At 41.3% G+C, this 21,393-nt stretch overlaps 2 protein-coding genes across 2 annotated transcripts in view; both read left to right on the forward strand.

Annotated features, from left to right (window-relative positions):
• Positions 1–9,136, forward strand: part of LOC118432187 (IgGFc-binding protein-like) — a 71,485-nt gene extending 62,349 nt beyond the window's left edge. The window contains exons 17-23 of the mRNA XM_035843716.1: positions 159–361; positions 988–1,162; positions 1,504–1,736; positions 7,571–7,708; positions 8,401–8,549; positions 8,721–8,965; positions 9,132–9,136. Of these exons, the coding sequence (XP_035699609.1) occupies positions 159–361; positions 988–1,162; positions 1,504–1,736; positions 7,571–7,708; positions 8,401–8,549; positions 8,721–8,965; positions 9,132–9,136 (1,148 nt within the window). The remainder of the gene's footprint in view (positions 1–158; positions 362–987; positions 1,163–1,503; positions 1,737–7,570; positions 7,709–8,400; positions 8,550–8,720; positions 8,966–9,131) is intronic.
• A 1,223-nt stretch (positions 9,137–10,359) lies between these two features.
• On the forward strand, positions 10,360–17,628 carry LOC118432188. Its single transcript, XM_035843717.1, has 9 exons — positions 10,360–10,472; positions 10,896–11,009; positions 11,505–11,584; positions 12,194–12,415; positions 13,382–13,763; positions 14,054–14,317; positions 15,504–15,625; positions 16,367–16,666; positions 17,491–17,628. Exons 4-9 carry the CDS (start codon positions 12,338–12,340, stop codon positions 17,626–17,628), a joined length of 1,284 nt encoding a protein of 427 aa, XP_035699610.1. The 5' UTR covers positions 10,360–10,472; positions 10,896–11,009; positions 11,505–11,584; positions 12,194–12,337.
• The last annotated feature ends 3,765 nt before the right edge of the window (positions 17,629–21,393 follow it).

Here is a 21,393-nt window from a genome sequence, read left to right on the forward strand (position 1 = left end):
TTATTTTACTGGTGATTAAGCTTGTCATAGAATCTAACGTTACACACACCAGTGAATGTTGTACAGCTAAAGGGTTAAGATTTAGCGCTTGTCTGTGATGTGCCTTAATTTATAATCAATTTTCTAATCAAAACTGTTAATTGTTTCGTTTTTAAAAGCCGAAGTCTGTCCATCGAACAGTCAGTACTCTACATGCACCAGCTACTGCCCTGCAACCTGTCCGAGCCCCAATGCTGAAGAGCAATGCCTACTCGGCTGTGGAGAAGGCTGTAAATGTAACCCTGGATTCGTCCTTAGTGGACAAGAGTGTGTTCCTGAAGAACACTGTGGCTGCACCAACAATGAAGGACGTTACTACATGGTCAGTACACGTTCTTCGATCTTGATCCTTTTGAACGGGTTGAAAACAGTGTGTTCTATCACCCCAACACAGCAAGCAAATAGGTAACCGAAGGTCCAACTGGATCATTTCAGATCCTCTATAATGGTATCTAAGTGTGCCATTGTCTAGAAAGTCATAAACCTTCACTGATCTGTAATGGGGCCGATGTCGGCATAGAGCAGAGAATTTTGGAATCACTGTTCACTGTAGAATTTTGAAAGGTCACTTGCTTAGAGCAAACTGGTTTTCGCCTATCTGTGAAGTGTAATCATTGCGGTTTTAGGCTAAGGTCACATTTCCACAAATGGGCCCGGCCGGGCAGCTTTCGAGAACGATACGTATGATATAAAAGACAACAACAACACAAAACGGACCGAAAATAATTCAACAGCATGCACTGTGCATATTTATTGTCATAAACATAAATTTTTCGTTTCCGCAAACAGCCCGGCCGGGCCCCTGGTAGGAAATATGACGTAGGCCTTAGCCAGGGCGTGAGGTTAAGAAAGTTTTTCTTGCCAGTGTAAAAGTTATTCCCATCGCCAGCGCTGATACCAGTGGTTTGATTTTCATCTTTGAAAATAAATTACCCTAATATCTCATAGATTGGCGAAACATGGGGAGTTGGCTGTGACCGTATCTGCGAATGTGTCAGCACCGAGAATATAGAGTGCAGGGAGGTCCAGTGTGACGTCAACGCTTGGTGCGGGGTTCAGGGCGGTAGGGAGGGATGTCACTGTAACTATGGATACAACGGCGACGGAACAAGCTGTGAACCTGGTTAGAACATTCGTTTTATCTCATTTTAAAATTTGCGTAGTGAGTTTATCACTTGAACTCCACCGAAATTCCCTAAAAGCTGGAATTCACAATTCATCGAAGAAATCCCCTAGACAATTCACATTGTAACGTTATAATGTACATTCTTATTCGTGCCGGCAGAATGTTAATGTTCAAAGAATATATATTTATTTGGATTAGCTTTGGATCCCTCACAAATACATTACAAATCAATTTAATCCTGTATTTGAGTTGCAGCGGTTTCTTTTTTTTTTAGAGTTTTTTTTTTAAATAAATAATTTCTTAAAGTGGATCTTTAAACATTTCTGTACCTATCACAGCAATGGCATACTGCAGTGCATCAGGTGATCCTCACTACTACCCGTTTGACGGAGGAGCTCACCACTTCCAGGGACCGTGCAGGTACATCCTAGCTAAGGACTGCGGCAACAGCAGCGACTTTACCGTGACGGCACAGAACGTCCCGCTCAATCCGAGTGTTTCTGCCGTACGTGAAGTATACGTGGAGGCGCACGGATTCGTGGTAGGGATTCACCAAGGAAAGGTTGTCACTGTGAGTAACGGTCTCCATCTTCTATTGCTTCACACGGCAGGGTTAAAAGTGCAGTGTTAAAAGTGAGTCGTGGTTATTACGTAAAAGCGTCGCCTGCAGTAAAACAACCTGAGTCAAGACCTTAGAATATGAAAAAAACACGCATTAAAATGTTGCAGCATGAGAAATAAATTGTATCAAATATTAATGGTATTACGGTAGAATACATTGCCACTTGGCAACGTCTGTCAGACGAAACGAAGAGAGGAAATAATCTGGCTTCATTTTGTACATTGATTACATGATAACAAAGCAATCTCAATAAACGAAATGTTGTAATGATGTCGCTGATTACGCTGTGCGTACCACAGAGAAATGTATTTCTTTCATCAACAAGGTTGGCGGAGTGGCATACTCGCTCCCCTTCAGCCTGGCAGGTGGTACGATCGAAGTCAGTCTGAGCGGGTGGTTTGTCCGGGTTCTCCTTACGAACTTCAGTGTCGAAGTCAGATACGATGGTTCTCATCAAGTAGGGGTAAGTGAATATGCATTGGATTATGTTAGCAGTTTATCAGTATTTAACACGCTTAATTCATGTCAATAGCAACAACTATTTATATATGTGACTGGTATATATAAATCTCTCGGGCGTTAAAATGTGAATACGCAACTCGACAAAATCAATTGCTTAAACATTCGTTTTCACATAATCGTAGGTTTTGGTTCCTGGCAACTACTGGGGACAGATGTGTGGTCTGTGCGGTAACTATAACGGCGACACGAGCGACGACTACATGACACCAGACGGAACCGTTGTTGGAGACTGGAACACCTTCGGGAACAGTTGGCTCACCGACCTTGCGACGTAAGTTCTCTTCTCTTGGTAGTGATTAATAAGCTAATATGATTTGACTGACTTAATGAACGTGAACTTATGACGGTTTCCCAGAAGTTGCGGAACCAGTTACTAGGTGAAGTCTAGGTTTTGAAGAATTTAGTCGAAACATGACTTGTATTGATTGAATTTGTCTCCTTTAGTTGTCCTGGAGGTCTTCAACCAACTCCACCTCCTCCTTGTAACGACGCCGTCCAAGCAGCTGCCGAGTCGGCTGACAATTGCGGGCTGTTAGAAAATCCTGCCGGCCCGTTTGGTGTCTGCCACGGTACCGTGGATCCTGAACCGTTCTTCACCAGCTGCGTGTTTGACATGTGTGCGTTGACCGGAGACATTGTGGGACTGTGTCAGAATCTGGAGGCGTACGCTGCCGCCTGCCGGGCTGCTGGTGTGGCGCCGTTTTCCTGGCGGACAGAAGAGCGATGTCGTACGTTTCCTGTTGTCACTATACATGTCTTAATGCAATTAAGTATTACTCTTTTCACGGCTAAAGTTCTAGATGTAGTTTTACCTATGTTTCGGCTGTTTTCAACCTTCTTCCTTAGGGTGAAATGAAACCTGCTATTTTTTGCTATTTTCCCACTTGATAACGAGGCGGCGTTGGAGCGGTAAGGTGGGTGCGGTCCGAGACGGTACTGCATGTGGATATACCCTTGTTACTTGTTCCTTTGTGTGTCTTGCGTAGGCGTAGTGATCCAGTATGTGTGTTGTCGCATATGTATTAGATACCTTCAGGTTGGCGTTCTCATATCTGGAGACCTACACTGGGACCTACCAAGTGTCTTCTGTAGCGTACAACCACAAACAGACCTTCTTAGATATTTACATAAACATACCCAATACCTTAATGTTTAGACAATTCTATGCCTGCAAAATACACGTCGAGTCCTTTTTGTTGTCTGTAAGTATCTTATATCCATTTGAAACATTTGTTTGATGTTAACTGATAAAGACTTTTTCATGTTTTTAACGTAACAGCTGAAGCCTGTCCACTGAACAGTCACTACTCTACATGCACCAGTTACTGCCCAGCGACCTGCGCGAACCCTAACTCTGAAGATCAATGTCCCCAGAGCTGTGTGGAAGGCTGCAGATGTAACCCTGGCTTCATCCTTAGTGGACAAGAGTGTGTTCCAGAAGAGCAATGTGGCTGCACCGACGATGAAGGGCGTTACTATATGGTTAGTACTCGTTAATGGACCTTTTTCTTTCTGTAAACATCATAGACTGGCATTTTCTGGGTGAGAATTAAATCTCGTTTAAACACAAAAGAATGGTGTACCGTTCGTTCACTATCTCTATTGTCATTGGTCTGGATCAGATGTAAATAGCTCAGAGAATCATCAATTTTAACTGAACTGTGACGTGGTCGATACCGACTTCCAACAACGTTCAACACACCGCTCACACATGATTACGCTGCGCTCTCTGAGCAATCGGTGCCTGTGATTTTTTTTCTAAGAACGCAAGACACTAAGAGTACAAATTGAAAGTGTATTGGGGGGGGGGGCATTAGTACAAACTTTTTGAAATACGCATTCTAAAATATGGAGGTGATCTATATAAACACGGAAATCACAAAATTTAGGCAATTGTAAAACTCTAACCTTCCTGTACATACCCCCTGAAGATAAAACATAAGTTACTTTATTTCTTGATAGGATAAAACATAAGTTACTTGTAACTACGGGTGTGCCTAATAGGGGTGGGTAACGGTACAGAAAATCCAGGTCCGGTTCAGGTCCAGAGGATCAGGTCCTGAGGTCCGGACCTGAACCTGTACCTGATTCAGTATGTGAAAACTTGTGATTCTCAAAACGATGGTCCATTTTGCTACAAAGACATCTGCTTTACGGAGTACTTGACTACCGATGACATTCAAAGTTCTACAAGGCTATTTGCCTCTGTGCGATTGACTGTACAAATTTGTAGAAATGACTACAGACTATACTATAGTATACTTCACTCTTGTTATTCTATTCGACGTACAGGTAAGCCTCAAAACGTGTGAATGTCTGATCACATGATCTGTTTATTTTCCAATAGCTCCAACATCCTGTCCACCGAACTTTTTCAGGTCCGTTTTTTCCGGATCGGTCCAATACGAAAAACCTGTTTTGTACCAGTGCAGCATCCCGGTACCCACCCTTAGTAAATGATTTCAAAATTTGTAGAGCAATCACAAAGAAGAAAATCTAAGTCATAGAATTCTATGTGACCACATGTTTTGCCCATTCTATGATAGTGTAGCCCGTTTCGTTCAATTTTTAGTTTTGACCAGTCCCTTGTTTGCCATGGGGACGACTTGGAATAGTCCATATTTACATGGAAAATACTTTTGGAAGCTTAGATATCCACAATGATCTCTCCTGTAGTCAAATATTGTGCCAATGATGCTAAATTACAATTTCTAAGGCATTAAGCGCGTTTGGTAGTATAGCGTTATACTAGTTCAGTACATTGTCAACTTCAGGGGGTATGTACAGGGCGGTTAGCAATTCAAGATTTACAAAATTTCTACATTCTCCTACTCAGATGGACCGTCTCCATATTTCTAGGGACGTATTTCATAAAAAACTGCATTTTTCATTTCTGAGCTAGATCAAAGACCATTAGTTTGTCACCGTTATCAACAAGTACAATAGGGGCATCTTGTGCAAACGTTGGGTGTGACGGGTCGTTCGGTGTAATAAAACCAGCTGCTACCGCGCCGCGTGCCTGCGAAGCTGGTGTGTTACGCTAAACGGCGATTATACCGGCTAAATGGATACAGATACAAATACCGTCTTACAGCTACCAACTAGGCTAACGACAATGGAATAATTATAAAAAAGGAGGATCGTTTACTATGCAATGGTCAATGGTTGTGAGTTGTTAAGATACCATGGGCAGTAATACAGCGGCCATGCATCGTGTCTGGATTCGGGCAGATCACATGAAGTACAAAAACAGTCTCAGATGTTATCAGGGCTAAGGCAAAAATATCAATTAATGACGTCATAATTACGTCGTATTACGTCATAATGATATGAAAATTTCAGGAATTATAAATCTCGATGAGCACAACCCCTGCAAATTTGGTGATCGTACAGTAAGCCGTTTTGAAAATACGAAGGGGGGGGGGGGGGGTCGAATGCGCCGCGCGTGCCTGCGAAGCTGGTGTGTTACGCTGAACGGCGGTTACATCAGCTATATGGATACAGACACCGTCTTACAGCTAACTAACAGGCTAACTACAATTCAATAATTCTAAATGGTAACGTTCTTTCGAAAGATTGCTCGTTTACTATATATATATATATAGCTACTGCAATGGTCAATGTTTGCGAGTTGTTTAGATACCCTGAACAGTAATACAGCGGCCATGCATCGTGTCTGGATTCGGGCAGATCACATGCAGTACACAAACAGTCTCAGATGTTATCAGGGCTAAGGCAAATTAAAGCAGGACACGATATCACAATCTGTCGACAAGTATTACAACCTGTATATAAGTTGTACTTAATTCATATTTGGGCAACCGAGATAATTGATTGGTATCATAATCATAGGCAGCAGTAAGAATACAAGTAATTGTATAAATTGTTCAAATGTCGTAAATGATTGTAGCTCGGAGAACGATGGAGAGAAAACGGACAGAATTGTGTTTGCGACGAGGGAAATGTCATCACATGTGCTGGTGAGCAGGACATTCTTATGTCTTATTCACGTGTTTGTATTATCTGACATTCATCTGGAAAATGTGCTCGTGGTTCATATTTAGCTACTGCACCGTGCGTCGAAGAAGGTTATCATTTTACATTTGAAGTAGAAAATAATTCCATTTGAAATAAAAGTACGTACCTACAACTAAAGCAAAACGCCTTCCTTGGCAATTACGAACGTATACCCCCTTTCAACTAGGGCGGCACTCTTGCCTCGCTCTCTCTGCGACCTAAAATTTAACAGATCGCTCAACGAAATGTATAGAAAAGAAACGAATCTTTTTACACATTGTGCGTTTTGTTGTCTTCTCGGACACATTTTGTACAAGATACCATGTACAGTTAAGTATGAAAGCGAAGGTAACACATATCCTATGTAGGTCGCAGTCAGAGCGCAGGGCGATCGCCGTCTAGTGGAATGGGGCCTTAGACTTGACTATTCCTTTACTGTTAACTGTCGACGTACATTAGTCAGTATTAAGGAAGCGCAGCCACTCTCTTGGGAAATTCTCTAATACCAGAAGATATATAAACGAAGAAAAGCTGCTTAGATAAATTTATTAGACGTTTCGAAGCAATCGATTATTAACGTGTTAAATACCATTGACTAATTCATTAAAGTTGATTTTTGAAAAAAAAAAAAAACTTTGTTCCTATCAAAGCCATGGCATACTGCAGTGCATCAGGCGATCCCCACTACTACCCGTTTGACGGAGGAGCTCACCACTTCCAGGGACCGTGCAGGTACATCCTAGCTAAGGACTGCGGTAACAGCAGCGACTTTACCGTGACGGCACAGAACGTACCGATCAATCCGAGTGTTTCTGCCGTACGTGAAGTATACGTGGAGGCCCACGGCTTCGTGATAGGAGTCAAGCAAGGAAGGATTGTCACTGTGAGTAACGGTCTCCATCTTCTATTGCTTCACACAGCAGGGTTAGAAGTACAATGTTCAAAGTGAAATCGTCGCCTGCAGTGAAACAACCTGAGTCAAGACCTTAGCATATGAAAAACAGCATGCAGTAAAATGTTACAGACTGAGAAATAAATGGTATCAAAGTAATGGCAGATATTACGGTAGAATACATTGCGACTAGTCAACGTCTGTAACACGAAACGAAGAGAGGAAATAATCTAGCTTAATTTTGATCATTAATTACATGGCAACAACGCAATCCCAATAAACGAAATGTTGTCATGATGTAGCTGATTACGTTTTGTATATCACTGAGAAATATGTTTCTTTCATCAACAAGGTTGGCGGAGTGGCATACTCGCTTCCCTTCAGCCTGGCAGGTGGTGCGATTGAAGTCAGCCTGAGCGGTTGGTTTGTCCGGGTTTTCCTGTCAAACTTCAGTGTTGAAGTCCGCTACGATGGTTCTCATCATGTAGGGGTACGTAAATATGGATAATGTTGTTACTTTATTAGTATTCAACACGCTGAATTCATGTCAACAGCAACAACGTGTTATGCATGTGACTGGTATATATATATATATATATATAAATATATATATATGTATAGAATACAACACGGTGTCTTCCGCATCACCCGAGGTCCCAACCCGACCGCGGGAAGGATCGCCCGAAGGCCTAAGGGTGATCCGACCCGCGGGAGGGGCTGGGACCAAAGGTGATGTGGAATACACCGTGTTGTATCTTATCTATGTCATACCCACCTGAGAAAACAACTATTTCGATGCGAAATGCACCAGAAGGTGAGAAAACGTTGTGTCCTCGAACAAAAGATTGTAACAACAGCAGTTTTAACTTCCGAATCCGGTATTCGAATTTTCAACCGTGCCGTATTCGGCCCGTTCGAAATAGTTCGATTTACTCGAAGGAAGCCTGTTTGTTACAACTTAGAACCTGTGTGATACGGAAAGTTATCACACGGTCCGGCACACCCGGCCTGTATCGAACGTTTTTGCGTCACAGGTATGATATATATATATATATATATATATATATATATATTTATATATATATATATATATATATATATATATATATACCGGGCGTTAAAATGTGAGTACTCAACTTGACGAAATGAATTGCTAAAAAAGTCTTTTTCACATAATTGTAGGTTTGGGTTCCTGGCAACTACTGGGGACAGATGTGTGGTCTGTGCGGTAACTATAACGGTGACACGACCGACGACTACATGACACCAGACGGGACCATTGTTGGAGACTGGAACACCTTCGGAAACAGTTGGCTCACAGACCCTGCGACGTATGTTCTCTTAGTAGTGATTAATAAGCTAATATGACATGACTGAATAAATGAATGCGAAATTATGACGGTTTGCCAGAATTTGCCAAACCTTTTACTAGGTTTTCGGTATTTTGTAGAAACATGACTTGAAAAAAACAGTTTCTTATTGATTAAATTTGTTTCCGTCAGTTGTCCAGGAGGTCAGCAACCACCACCGCCTCCCCCTTGTAACGACGCCGTCGAAGCAGCTGCGGAGTCTTCTGACAATTGCGGGCTCCTTAAAAATCCTGCCGGCCCGTTTGGTGTCTGCCACGGCACCGTGGATACTGAACGTTTCTTCACCAGCTGCGTGTTTGACATGTGTGCGTTGAGCGGAGACGCCGTGGGACTGTGTCAGAATCTGGAGGCGTACGCTGCCGCCTGTCGGGCAGCTGGTGTGGCGCCGTTTTCCTGGCGGACAGAAGAGCGATGTCGTACGTTTTCTGTTGTCGCTATACATGTCTTTTGCCGTAATGCAATTGATCGTATTTCCTTTTTCACGACTAAAGTTCTATCTAAAGTTTTACTTATGTTTCTGCTGGTTTTAACCTTTTTCTTTAGGGTGAAATAAAACCTGATATTTTCCGACTTGATAACGAGGTGGGTGCGGTGCCAAACCTTTCTGCATATGAATATACCGTTGTGAATATCCCTTCGTGTGTCTGACGTAGATTTGGTGAACCAGTGTGTGTGTTGTCGCATATGCGCCAGATGCCTTTAGGTTGGCGTTCTCATATTTGGACACCTACACTGGGACCGACCAAGTGACATCTGCAGCGTACAGCACTATCAAACTTCTAGACAAATAGATAAACATATCGCATTCCCTAATGTCTAGGTCATTTTATGCCCGAAGAAAACACGTTGAGTACTTTTTGTTGTCTGTAATTACCTTATATCCATTTGAAACAATTGTCTGACGTTCACTGATAAAGACTTTTTTCATGTTTTTTTTTTTACATTAACAGCTGAAGCCTGTCCACTGAACAGCCAGTACTCTACATGTACCAGTTACTGCCCTGCGACCTGCGCGAACCCCAACTCAGAAGAGCAATGTCCCCAGAGCTGTGTGGAGGGCTGTACATGTAATCCTGGCTTCCTCCTAAGTGGACAAGAGTGTGTTCCAGAAGAGCAGTGTGGCTGCACCGACAATGAAGGGCGTTACTATATGGTCAGTACGTCGCGTTGATGTATCTTTTTTTTTCCTTTTTGAAAACAAAAAAGAAATTTCGTGAGTGAGAATTTAAAGCCAATAAAAACAGACCACGATGTCACGACCTGCCACTAGGTATTACAAATTTAAATTAAACATAGGTTGTTCTTGATAAATTTTGGGGCAATATTTAATCAGTGTCATAATCATAAGCAGCAGTAACGATATATGGAAATCCGTCTGTAATATGTTCCAATTCCAAAACTCCTGTAGCTCGGAGAACGCTGGAGAGAAGACGGACAGAAATGTGTCTGCGGCGAGGGAAATGTCATCACATGTGTTGGTAAGCAGAAAAGTCTTTTGTCTTATTTATGTTTATATGTCTAACATTTTTATTTTATATATGCTCGTAGTTCGTTTAGCTTCTGTTCTGTGCGTTGAAAAATTGGATCATGTTACGGTTGAAATAAAAATACAGTTGAAATTCAAGTGCCTATGCCGAAAGCAGAACGAATTCATTGGCAATTATACTTGATTATCCCTTGATTATTAACTATTGACAGCTTGAAGAAGACTTTTAACATGTTAAATACCATTGCAAGCGTTTTTACAGACCTTCTTGCATGCCGTTGCAGAGATAGACGAATGTGCTTCTAATCCGTGTCAAAATGGCGGAACTTGCGAAGACAGGGTTAACGGTTACGTATGTACTTGTGCTCCTGGATATGAAGGAGACAACTGTCAAACCGGCAAGTTTTCCCATTAAAGCTTTCTTATTGTTTACCTTTTTTGTTACCTTGAAAATTGTTTCAATTATGTTACTTTAATGAAACAAATTGATTGGACATGCAAGTGCCTACAAAAGAGCCGAAAATTTTCATTTTTGACAATTGAAATTGAATATTCTCTTGCGTGTACATTGTGTAGATTACATGTGTGTTCTTTTAATAGTCTTGCACGCCTTACGGTGCCTACACATTCCTTTAATATTACTTGTCAAGGATGTTATAAAGAACACGCAGAAAATGAAACAAATGCTTATCAAAGTGAAATCATCAGATGTTTAACAGCAGTTAATTTTTTATTGCGGCAGAAATTAAAATTTAATTGCATAATGTTAAATAGCATTACAAGCAAACTAATTTCCCAAATCTTCTTGTCTGTCGCTGCAGATGTAGATGAATGCACCTCCAATCCGTGTGAAAATTGCGGAACTTGCGTGGATGGGGAAAACGGCTACACCTGTACTTGTGCTCCTGGTTATGAAGGGGATCATTGTGAAACGGGCAAGTTCTCTATAGCTATTTAATAATGTTAGTTTTGTTTGAAGCACAAATTGTGTTTGGAAACGACGAACAGGGCAAAACACATTTATTGCAATAATTACACTAAAATATTAACTTAGTGTTAATTTTCGATTGTTTGCTTCATTTTTTAAGAGAACGCACGATGTTTACATTTCCAGGCAAAGGCCTTTTGTTATTCCTTTTATACATATAAAAATATTGATGTGTGATATTGTGTTTCGGGCCATTCCAATGATGACACTTGGTCTCTTGACCACACCAAGAAATCTACACATGAAAACTTCGTATCGTACATAAAAATCAACCTGATGTATACAATACGGGTTATTGCAGGTTTTGAAAGTGTATAGTAGCACTCATTACCCCTCCCAACGGTAAAAAAAGGGTCTTGGCCTAAGGACATGCATATGTATGTTATAATATTTCATTTTGTACGGATTGTTTTTAGAAAGTTGCTTCGTTTCTTTACGACAGGTGTTCTTGATGTGTCCACCTTTGTGAACCCTGATGACCACATTCTGGTGGTAGTCACGGAGGAGGGCAATGTCATACAGGTTCGTCCATAAAAGAAAAGAAACATATCCAATAGCGTGTCCTTCTAGATTATAACCATTCAACTGCAATTTTTCCTACACTTCCAATGATTATTTTCTCTTTTGAAATCCAACATTATATTGCTGTTCACATCACAAAGGGGGAAATTCGAAATATTCTCAATTAGCAACTAAATCTTCCTTCTGGCGTAAGAAGTCCGGGATATTTTCTGTCCATAACAAAGTTATGGTCGATTCAGCACCAGTAATCTAAACTTCCCTCGGATTGGACGTTAAATGGAGGTCCCGTGTTTGGGGAGAGCCACACCCCAGGCACGTTAAAGAACCACCAATCGTGCGATGGTGCGATAAAACAAATCATCTATCTGGAGTTGGTGATTCAGTAAAAATCACCAGTATTAAAGCCTGAAGAACCTCTGTCTCGTATCAGCCATACGGTGATTTACATCATTCACCCGGACGGGAGACCTGGTGCATCCCGTCTTGTAATCAGCTATTTGAAAGGGTATATCACCCCGTAAGGGGCGGTATAACCGCGTCGTGTGTAAGCACGTCGACCGATGATGACGATAATGAATCAAACTTTCTTCTGTATATACGGACTTATAGGTTCAAGGAGGTAAGACAGACGAAGGAGCTGCGACCTCGGTTGAGTCCCTTACCCAGACCACAGCTTGTGGAGACCAGATCACTGTCGGCTTCTACACGAACACTGATCTTGTCCAATCCGTGTCGACGTCATCAGGAGTCTCCATGACGTTCACGTGGACTGATGACAGAGTCTACGTCACCGCTTCGGCACAGAACTCCAGTTTTGAGCTCAACGTGGTGGTAAGGTGTCTCCATACCTGTATGAAAACACACGAATCACTATGCTAAAACGTTCGAACCTTATGTGATTTGCACGAACTTTATTCGAATGACGTAACGTCACGTGACCCGGCGGAGTTCAGCCGATCTCGCATAAGGTTCGTGCAAATCGGATAAGGTTTGTGTGTGTCACATAGTGCTTCGTGTGAATTACAAAAAGTTCGTACGTTTTCGCATAGTGATTCGTGTGATTTTCTTAAGGTTCGTGCGTTTTCACATAGTGATTCGTGCGTATCACATAATGTTCGTACGAATCTCATAAGATTCGGTCAAATACTTTGGCGCCCCTGTAAACTCTGGGTTTAGAACTTAGATCTAAACTACATGTTGTCCACGAAAGAACTGTGACTAGGCTGTCTTTTACCAAGGCAATCTTTGTTATGGCTGATACATATCCAACCTAACGTCGGGTGTATTTACTCTCGAAGCAGATGTTCGGCAACCGCGAAACGTAGGGAAAACGGCACAAAATAGAGAAAAAAACGATTAAAAGGCCCAAAACATGTAAAGAAACCAGAGCCGAACATCTGCTTGGAGAGTAGGGTGAATAGCATACTGCTGCCTTCGTAATCTTACCCTTTTGTACTTGGTGTTGAATCTACCCGCAAATAACCCATACATCCTCCTACGCAGGTGACATCCAACAGCCAAACAGCCTGTCTGGATGTGCCCTGCTCTTTCAACAATCACCCTTATTTCCTTACCGCCCTGCTTATAAATATTAATGAGGTTACCCTTATACATGCGAGGTAGCTTTTGAAAACAGAAAGCCTATTCTCTGATTGGCTGACAGCTGGTTGGGGGGGGGACGTCCACAAGAACTAAGAGTGACGTATAAAGAGCAGGGTACATCCAGACAGGCAGTTTGGCTGTTGGATGTTCCCTGCGTATGAGGATGACCCCATAATGCCCTCACTCTACTTTAAGGTTGACCTGGAGCCAAGTGACGTGTCAGCTGGAACGCCTTCGTCTGAAACAACAATGGTACCTGAGCCCCCAACACAAGACGACGGGCTGATAAAAATCGCAGTGGATTCTGCGAAGAATGTTGAGCCGGTAACCCAAGGATACCAGAATACACGGCAGACAACCATGCCGTCCTCGGTGGATGATTACGACTACAATTACGGTGGTGAGGACTATGGAGAATCGTTTACTGAAGCCTACCAGAGCATAACATTTGAGACTACCGTGCCGTCCACGGAGTATTATCCCGAGACGTCGGGGTCGGGACTCAGGATTCCCGTCCGGGTTACCTGGTGTGATCAGGCAACAAACCACGTGACTGTCAAGGCGTTTGGCTATAAAGGTGTGTAGATTGTTTTAAAGTTTGTTCAAATCTAATAAATAAAGTTTGTATTTCATTTAATACGCGTATGTGCGTTCGTCTATGCGTCTGTGTGTTTGTGTGCGTGTGTGTGTGCACGCGCGCGTTTGTTTATGTCTTTGTTTTTATGCGTGTAAGTCTGGTCGTGGCTTTAGCCACCGTTAATCTAATTTAGTGATTGATTGCTTATGCATCTAAAATGTAATTTGATTAGTAATAAACGGCATCTATGGATAGTATGTATACTAACGAGAAAATTCGTAACTCCACAGGTTTAGACGCAGCTGCCGACACTTCGTCTTTGTCCCCGGACATGGAGTACCGTGTTGTCCCGACAGGTGGAGCCGGACAGTTTGAGATAGTCGTCCCGGCCACCCCCGCTAACTCTTCTGAGGAGGTGGCTCAAACCGTGTGTGACAGCGTCAGTCGGGTGGTAGAGGGCACGTGCGCCGCCTTCTTCAGCATCCCTTCTGCAACGGGCGGAACCATCTGTAACGAGGTCGCCAACGCAGCGCAATTCCTCACGACGCACACAGGTCAGAACAAAATAGATCCCTGCTAGTAGCAATCTACGTTGTGGTTTGCTTTCTAAAATAGTTGTTATAAAAAATCGTTGTCTTTAAGGTGAGGGCACAACTCGCCGTATGTGCAACTGCGTGCTGTTTACGTGCAAAGATGCGGGCTCTTTTGGGATCCGTAATTAAGTGGTAAGTACCAACTTCGGCGGAAATTCCACGGAATCCAAGCACGCAGGCATTCTGTAGTACGTTAAGTACATGCAACACTTACTATGCGTTCGGGCTGCGAAATCACACCCGTACGAGCCAGTACGGGCGACGCGCGTGCCCCCTACAACGAGTAGAGCTATGGTAATATGTAAAGTGTATCTATGGCTAGCATACGGTAACGTGGCAATCGAGCGGAGATCGTCCGTTGTAAGCACGTGCAACTTAATTACCTCTTGCGCAACGAAGGATGGATGCAGCCGATGACACCCAGGTGTGACGTGCAGACCACATACTTACACCTTGCGCAACAATGCGAGAGACTTATTCTATCCCTGCTCTTGCCATGGGCAGTCTTTTGGTATCCGTAAGTGGGACATACCGCCTCCGTACAAAATCCTACGGAATCCACGTGCATGCAGAACTTTCTCTGCTTTCGGGCTGTGGATTTACCCCGTACAAGCCAGTACGGGCGACTTGCGTGCTCTGTACAGCCAAGGCAAGTGGACCATGCGTAGGCATCCCGTGTAAGTACGACCTGCCTCCGGTAACGTGGCAATCGCACAAAGATCGTACCTACAACTCACTTACCACTCGCATAACGGACAATGGCACGGAACCGCTTACGGTGAGACGTAGTGCGCAGACCACAAACTTACACATTGCGCAACAGTGCGACTGAAGTGCGTTGAGACGGACTCCCTCCCTGCTCTTCCCATCCCTTCCCCACGTTTTCAGAAAAGCATGGCGGACGTGGCCTCCTCAAAAACGTGCGGACAAATAACACGTACGGCGGGTTGTCCCCTTAGCTCAAGCTTTATATTTTCGGCGCCGTCTGCAGGTGGGTTTGTTTGTTCCTTTTTGAACAACATAACAGCGGAAGGGAAGAATACTGGATAAGGCATTTGAAATGATGGTAGGTGCCATCAAAGTTAAGGATATAGCAGCGAAAGTATACATATGATATCATATGTAAGTCATATTTTTGTCACTACAGACGTGGAGAGGACTCTCGTCCTGGCTGCCTGTTCGGGAGGTTTCGGCGTCGTTCACGCGTTCTGCGACACCATTGGCTTTAATGCAACGGAAGAAGAAGCATCATCTGATCTCTGTGAAATGGTATCCTGAACTAGTTTCCTTACACGATATAAGCACTCCAGAAAAAAAAATTCTTGCAAGTGGCATTGTATTCTATTTGTAAAGAATTAGACAATGTTATGGAATTCATAAAGACGTGAATATGCTGTATTCATCAGATTTTAGAAGTACACCATATATCGTCGTAAATCTTTACCCATAATAAATGATCAATTAGGGTTTAGAAAGGACAAAATTATCCTACCCATAGATACTATGGAGGGACCATATGGACGTCCTGTTATCGAGGATATAATAATATGCTATTGCAAGTTCATGCCCGCGTGCTAATTGCAGGTATAAACAACAATTAGTATAATAGTAAAGTTTATTGCAAATTCTTGCCCGTGGGCTAATTGCAGGTGACAATTCAGACAAGGTAAAAACAATATCAAAGGTGTCTACTCTAGTCTAAAACTAGTAAAAGCTAAATCTAGGTCCTGGGCTATTGAGTTATAATAATAAGGGAAGCACTATGACTATGCTGTGCTACTTAAGTGTACATTACACTAGTTTTGTTGGGTTTTACTTTCTTTTTAAGCAGTGGAAGACGAATGTACCCACTTCTTTTATAATGCATGGATTCTTTGATTATAATGATAGGATTGATTTCTCATTGTCAGGGATAGTTAGAAAGTAAGCGTGTATTTTGGATACAGATAACATTGCTGATAATAGATAGGCTAATATGTACAATTCTTCCTTTTCCAACCTGTACTTCAGGTTACGGGAACGGTTGACTCGTTTTCGCCGGAGCCGGTGCTTGTTGTCCCGAAGGCCGTGTTTTCTACTGGTGAGGAGGTCTCGGTTCCAGGAATGGTCGTATCTCCTGGAAATGTCAACAAAACGCTTCCTGTCTTCAGTATCTCCTACAGAAGTGCTCACGTGATCTCTAATGTCCGAATCAGACCACGTGATCCCGCCCCTGGGGAGAACTACCGCGTGCGCGCCACGTTCGTCTGTACCGACGACACTACCGTGGCCACGATAGAGATAGTTGGATCAGACGATTACCGTAAAAGGGTACAGCCTGTTATTTTGTTTTAGATTAGACTACTGATCATGATATTAAAGTTTAAAACTATATGTTATATTTGCCATAAGGATTATTATGATAAAGCGTTGATGTTCCACTCCAAGGTGTACATATTGTAGTCAAGTCTGGCTACTTGCTTTAGGCACCTTCTTTGTAAAGTGGTTAAAGAAAATGGCCGGGCATTACGATACAATCATTAACGTTATCATCATATAAGCCTTTTCACGCTAACCAATAAGAGACATAAACATTCATCTTATATCATAATTTCAATTCATTTGTCTAATTGATGAGAAATGCATTTGAAGACTTACATTTCTCCTTTGTCACATAATACAGATGTTATTTTGAAAGCAAAATTCCTACAAAAGATATTGAATTTCGTATCATTACAGTATTGGATGTAATTTTTTCTAAATCTTCTCTATTGTACTTGGGGCCTTCTAATCAGTCAAAGTCACCTGGCTATATAATAATATGTCTTCACAACTGAAATTGTATATATATATATATAAGTTTGACATAAACGACTATTAAATCCGCTACGTTCTTTCCTATTTTACCAAGCTATTACCACCTAAATAATCACCAAAAGACTACATTTCTACGAAAAGCACAAAACACCACCATCATACAGAACGTGGGGCAGTTCATTAACCACTGCCTTCAAAGATGAAGTCAAACCCGACAATAGTATCCATAGTATCGTGTAATTGATTAGACACTAATTTTATGTACTTACGAGCCTGTGTATGCAATGAGCCCACGGGCATGATTTTTGCAAATAAAACAATATTATTTCTTTCCTTAGGTACAGTGCACAGGCGCCATCTCGAAGTGTATCCTGACGGTACCCGGGGGAGACGAGCTCGTACGTGACCGCGTCACCATCACACTGAGCTCAGACGGCATGCAGGACATCTCCAAGGAGTACATCATCAGTTTCTGAGTGCATCTTTCGTGTTTGACCAATCCAGTAACCCCCTTGCAAGCTTACAGCAATGACTACTGACAATGTTCAGTCTCATGATTTTTGTCATGTCTGCGTCATGATAACAAATGCATTTTCGCCCTTCGTATATTTTTTTGTCTTATGATATTTGGTGGATTTAAACCTGGTGGTCATTGTTTTTCCTAAAAAAATACAAGAGCGATGAAGCATGTCCAGCTGACACCTGGCCGTAGCCAATATGGTTTGTCTTTGCTTTAAGGTGGCGTGTTACTGCACTTGCGTCACGTTTGCGTCACTGCGGGCTTCGTAAGATAATCATCGGATTTCAGAGATATAGGACGGTTTTTTGTACGTTTTACGTATATTGTTCTCTTCTAAGTTATACTCTTACGTGTTACGTAATATGTAAAGTACAAGAAAAATCAAAAGTGAAACAGTCCTGCAGTGAACGAACCACCACAGTGACGCAAGAGTGACGGAAGTGCAGTGAGATACCAGCTTTCCTAACTTTGAGAAACAGTTGAGAAATTTTGATGAAATTATACGACCTATTTTACACCTCTGGTAGTAGGCAAAAGAATTTACAGCGTCGGTGACCAAACATGCAGCTATTTATAAAGGTTTGAGTGATAAGTTACAGTATAGCGGTAACTTCAATGCAAGGACCGCTTTGGCTTAAGACCCCCTCTCACTTGACGTGCGGCACGCTTGCGGCATTGCTGCGTTCGAAAACGCAGATGTACCGCCACGGAACCTAGAGGTGCCGCAAGCAAACCTAGAGGTGCCGCAAGCAAACCTAGAAGTGCCGCAAGCAAGCGCGACGTTTTTTTAAAAAGTTTAAAAATAACGCAAGTGGCAAGATGCCGCAACAGTGCCGCAACGGTGCCCCAACGGTGCCCCAACAGTGCCGCCACCATGCCCCAAACAGTATCAAGGATATATTTTGCCTATTTTACACCAAGAATCAAAAGTAAACATCCTTTTATCACCAAAAAACTATTTTAGATGCATTTCTAATAATTTTACAGCGGTTTTCGAGCCAGTTAAAACACTGCGAATTCCAGAAAACTTACCTTGTATCCGTATTCAGAGTTAACTTAAAAATACATCTTTTGATTTATTTAATGGAAAGTAGGTCAGTATTTTATACTTGAAAACAAAAAATAAGTAACTGGTTTATCGATTAACCTACGGATGTAGAGATAAAGGTTATCGTACAACGTTCAAAAAGAAATTATTTATGTTGGATGATAACGAGTTTGCGTTTGCGTTATAACGTTACAAGCTAATCATTGCTGGTAGCCTGCCACCGATAAAATACAAAATTGCAGTCATTCAGACCCATGGGCCATATTTTTCTCACTTTTTACAAATATGATAGACTTAGACATCAATAGGCTGGCAAGCCATCCGCCGACGATGAAAATACTCAGCGTCATACAAAAAAAGTATGAAATATCAAACATTTTCATTTTAGAAATTTGCAAAATTGGTGAATAAACATATAAACATACATAATTACACATAACGTTACATGGTGCAAAACGTACACATCGAGTGAAATCTGGTATATAGTTCGTGTCCGTTCATTTGGGTCATTTCCTTTACTGTAAAAGTCTTTCAAGGTTATTTATAGCATATGTACCATATAATTCATTATCATAAGGGAAATCTTTTCATTATAAATCTCATTTTTGGGCATTCTCATCATTTTACAGTGATTTTTCATAACAGTGCCGCAACAGTGCTCCAACGGTGCCCCAACAATGCCGCAACAGTGCCGCCACCATGCCCCAAACAGTATCAAGGATATATTTTGCCTATTTTAAACCAAGAATCAAAAGTAAACATCCTTTTATAATCGAAAAACTATTTTAGATGCATTTCTAATAATTTTACAGCGGTTTTCGAGCCAGTAAAAATACTGCGAATTCCACAAAACTTACCTTGTATCCGTATTCAGAGTTAACTCAAAAATACATCTTTTGATTTATTTAATGGGAAGTAGGTCATTATCTTATACTTGAAAACAAAAAATAAGTAACTGGTTTATCGATTAACCTACGGATGTAGAGAAAAAGATTCAAGTACAACATTCGAAAAGAAATTATTTATGTTGGATGTCTGGACGATAACGTTTGCTTTGGAGTTTGCGTTATAAAGTTACAAGGTAATCGTTGCTGGTAGCCTGCCGCCGATGAAATAAAAAATTGCAGTCATTCGGACCCATGGGCCATATTTTTCTCACTTTTTACAAAATTATATGGTACACTTAGACATCAATAGGCTGGCAAGCCATCCACCGACAATGAAAATACTCCGCGTCATACAAAAAAGGGACGAAATATTAAGCATTTTCATTTCAAAAATTAGCAAAATTGGTGAATAAACATATAAACCTACATAATTACACATAACCTTACATGGTGCAAAACATACACATCGAGTGAAATCTGGTATATGGTTCGTGTCCGTTCATTTGGGTCATTTCATTTACAGTAAAAGTCTTTCAAGGTTATTTATAGCATATGTATCATATAATTCATTATCATAAGGGAAATCTTTTCATTATAAATCTCATTTTTGGGCATTCTCATCATTTTACAGTGATTTTTCATAAATTGACAACGCTGCAATTGCCAATAACATGTTCACTTAGTTTAGAAACGCAACAGTGCCGCACGTCAGTGTGAGTGCAAGACAAAATCGGCGAAATTAACACAACAGTGCCGCAGTGAACGAGCGCAGCAATGCCGCAAGCGTGCCGCACGTCAAGTGAGAGGGGACCTTTAGGCCTACGTCGTATTTCCAAACCGGGGCCCGGCCGAGTAGGTTTCGGAAACAAAGCCTTCCTGCATAATACGTTTTCCGAACAGCAAGATATGAACTTAAGGATGTTCGGTTTTCTATGTGTTGGCTTATACTAATAGCTGAAGGAGTAAATAATTGACTACTGTTGTGTTAACTAGATATTATATATGTTGCTGACATTATGATAATACCAATGCAATGCCGGGAATTAGCATAAAATGTATATTATGCTGCTGCTCTTTAAAAAAGGCAAATATTCTAAATAAGCTTTTCAGTGCGTTATGACAAAAATGACGCACCAAGAGTAGGAAAATCAACTTACAATTTTATGTTTGGTAGACATCATTTCAGATCAAAGCCGGAATGTAATTACCAGAACAAAAAAATGAGCTTACACAAATTTCAAGTTTCTGTGTACGTGTTTAATTTTTTATCCATGATTATAGTAATATCTTAAAATTAGTTTATTTGAATACTTTTACCTACACCTAGACAATATGTGTAAAATTTGCTTTTCTTTCAGAACAGTTATCAGTATGTATTAACGTTATCAAGGAATCATTATTAAACACATAATTCAAAATAATTATTAAATCAAAGCAACAATGGTAGAACTGACTAGTTATATAATGTTTTATATGCAACAAATTGTGTGCTTTTCTCTTGTAATTTGGGGTATCTAATGACTCACTGTTGCATGATTCCTTTTTTATGTTTAGCAATAAACCAGTACTAAATATAGGAATGCAAGAGCGTTGGGTGTATATAGACACGATATCCATAACAATCAGATTAAAGATGGTGGCCTTATGAGATAAGACAACTACTTTGTAAACACATGTAATTGATCTTAAATAAATCACCTTGGTGTACTATTTTCATACTGTATAGTGTCCGTATAACTGTCTACCTGTATGTGTGTGTGTTTGCGTGCGTGCGTGTGTTTGTGTG

Source organism: Branchiostoma floridae, chromosome 15, assembly GCF_000003815.2.
Source record: "Branchiostoma floridae strain S238N-H82 chromosome 15, Bfl_VNyyK, whole genome shotgun sequence".
NCBI classification, from domain to species: domain Eukaryota; kingdom Metazoa; phylum Chordata; class Leptocardii; order Amphioxiformes; family Branchiostomatidae; genus Branchiostoma; species Branchiostoma floridae.

Coding starts and splice junctions, on each gene's coding strand:
- LOC118432188 (XM_035843717.1), top strand. CDS start 12,338: ATGACGTTCACGTGGACTGATGACAGAGTCTACGTCACCGCTTCGGCA. Junction 12,416..13,381: donor GTTTTGAGCTCAACGTGGTG/GTAAGGTGTCTC, acceptor CTCTACTTTAAG/GTTGACCTGGAGCCAAGTGA. Junction 16,667..17,490: donor CAGACGATTACCGTAAAAGG/GTACAGCCTGTT, acceptor TTCTTTCCTTAG/GTACAGTGCACAGGCGCCAT.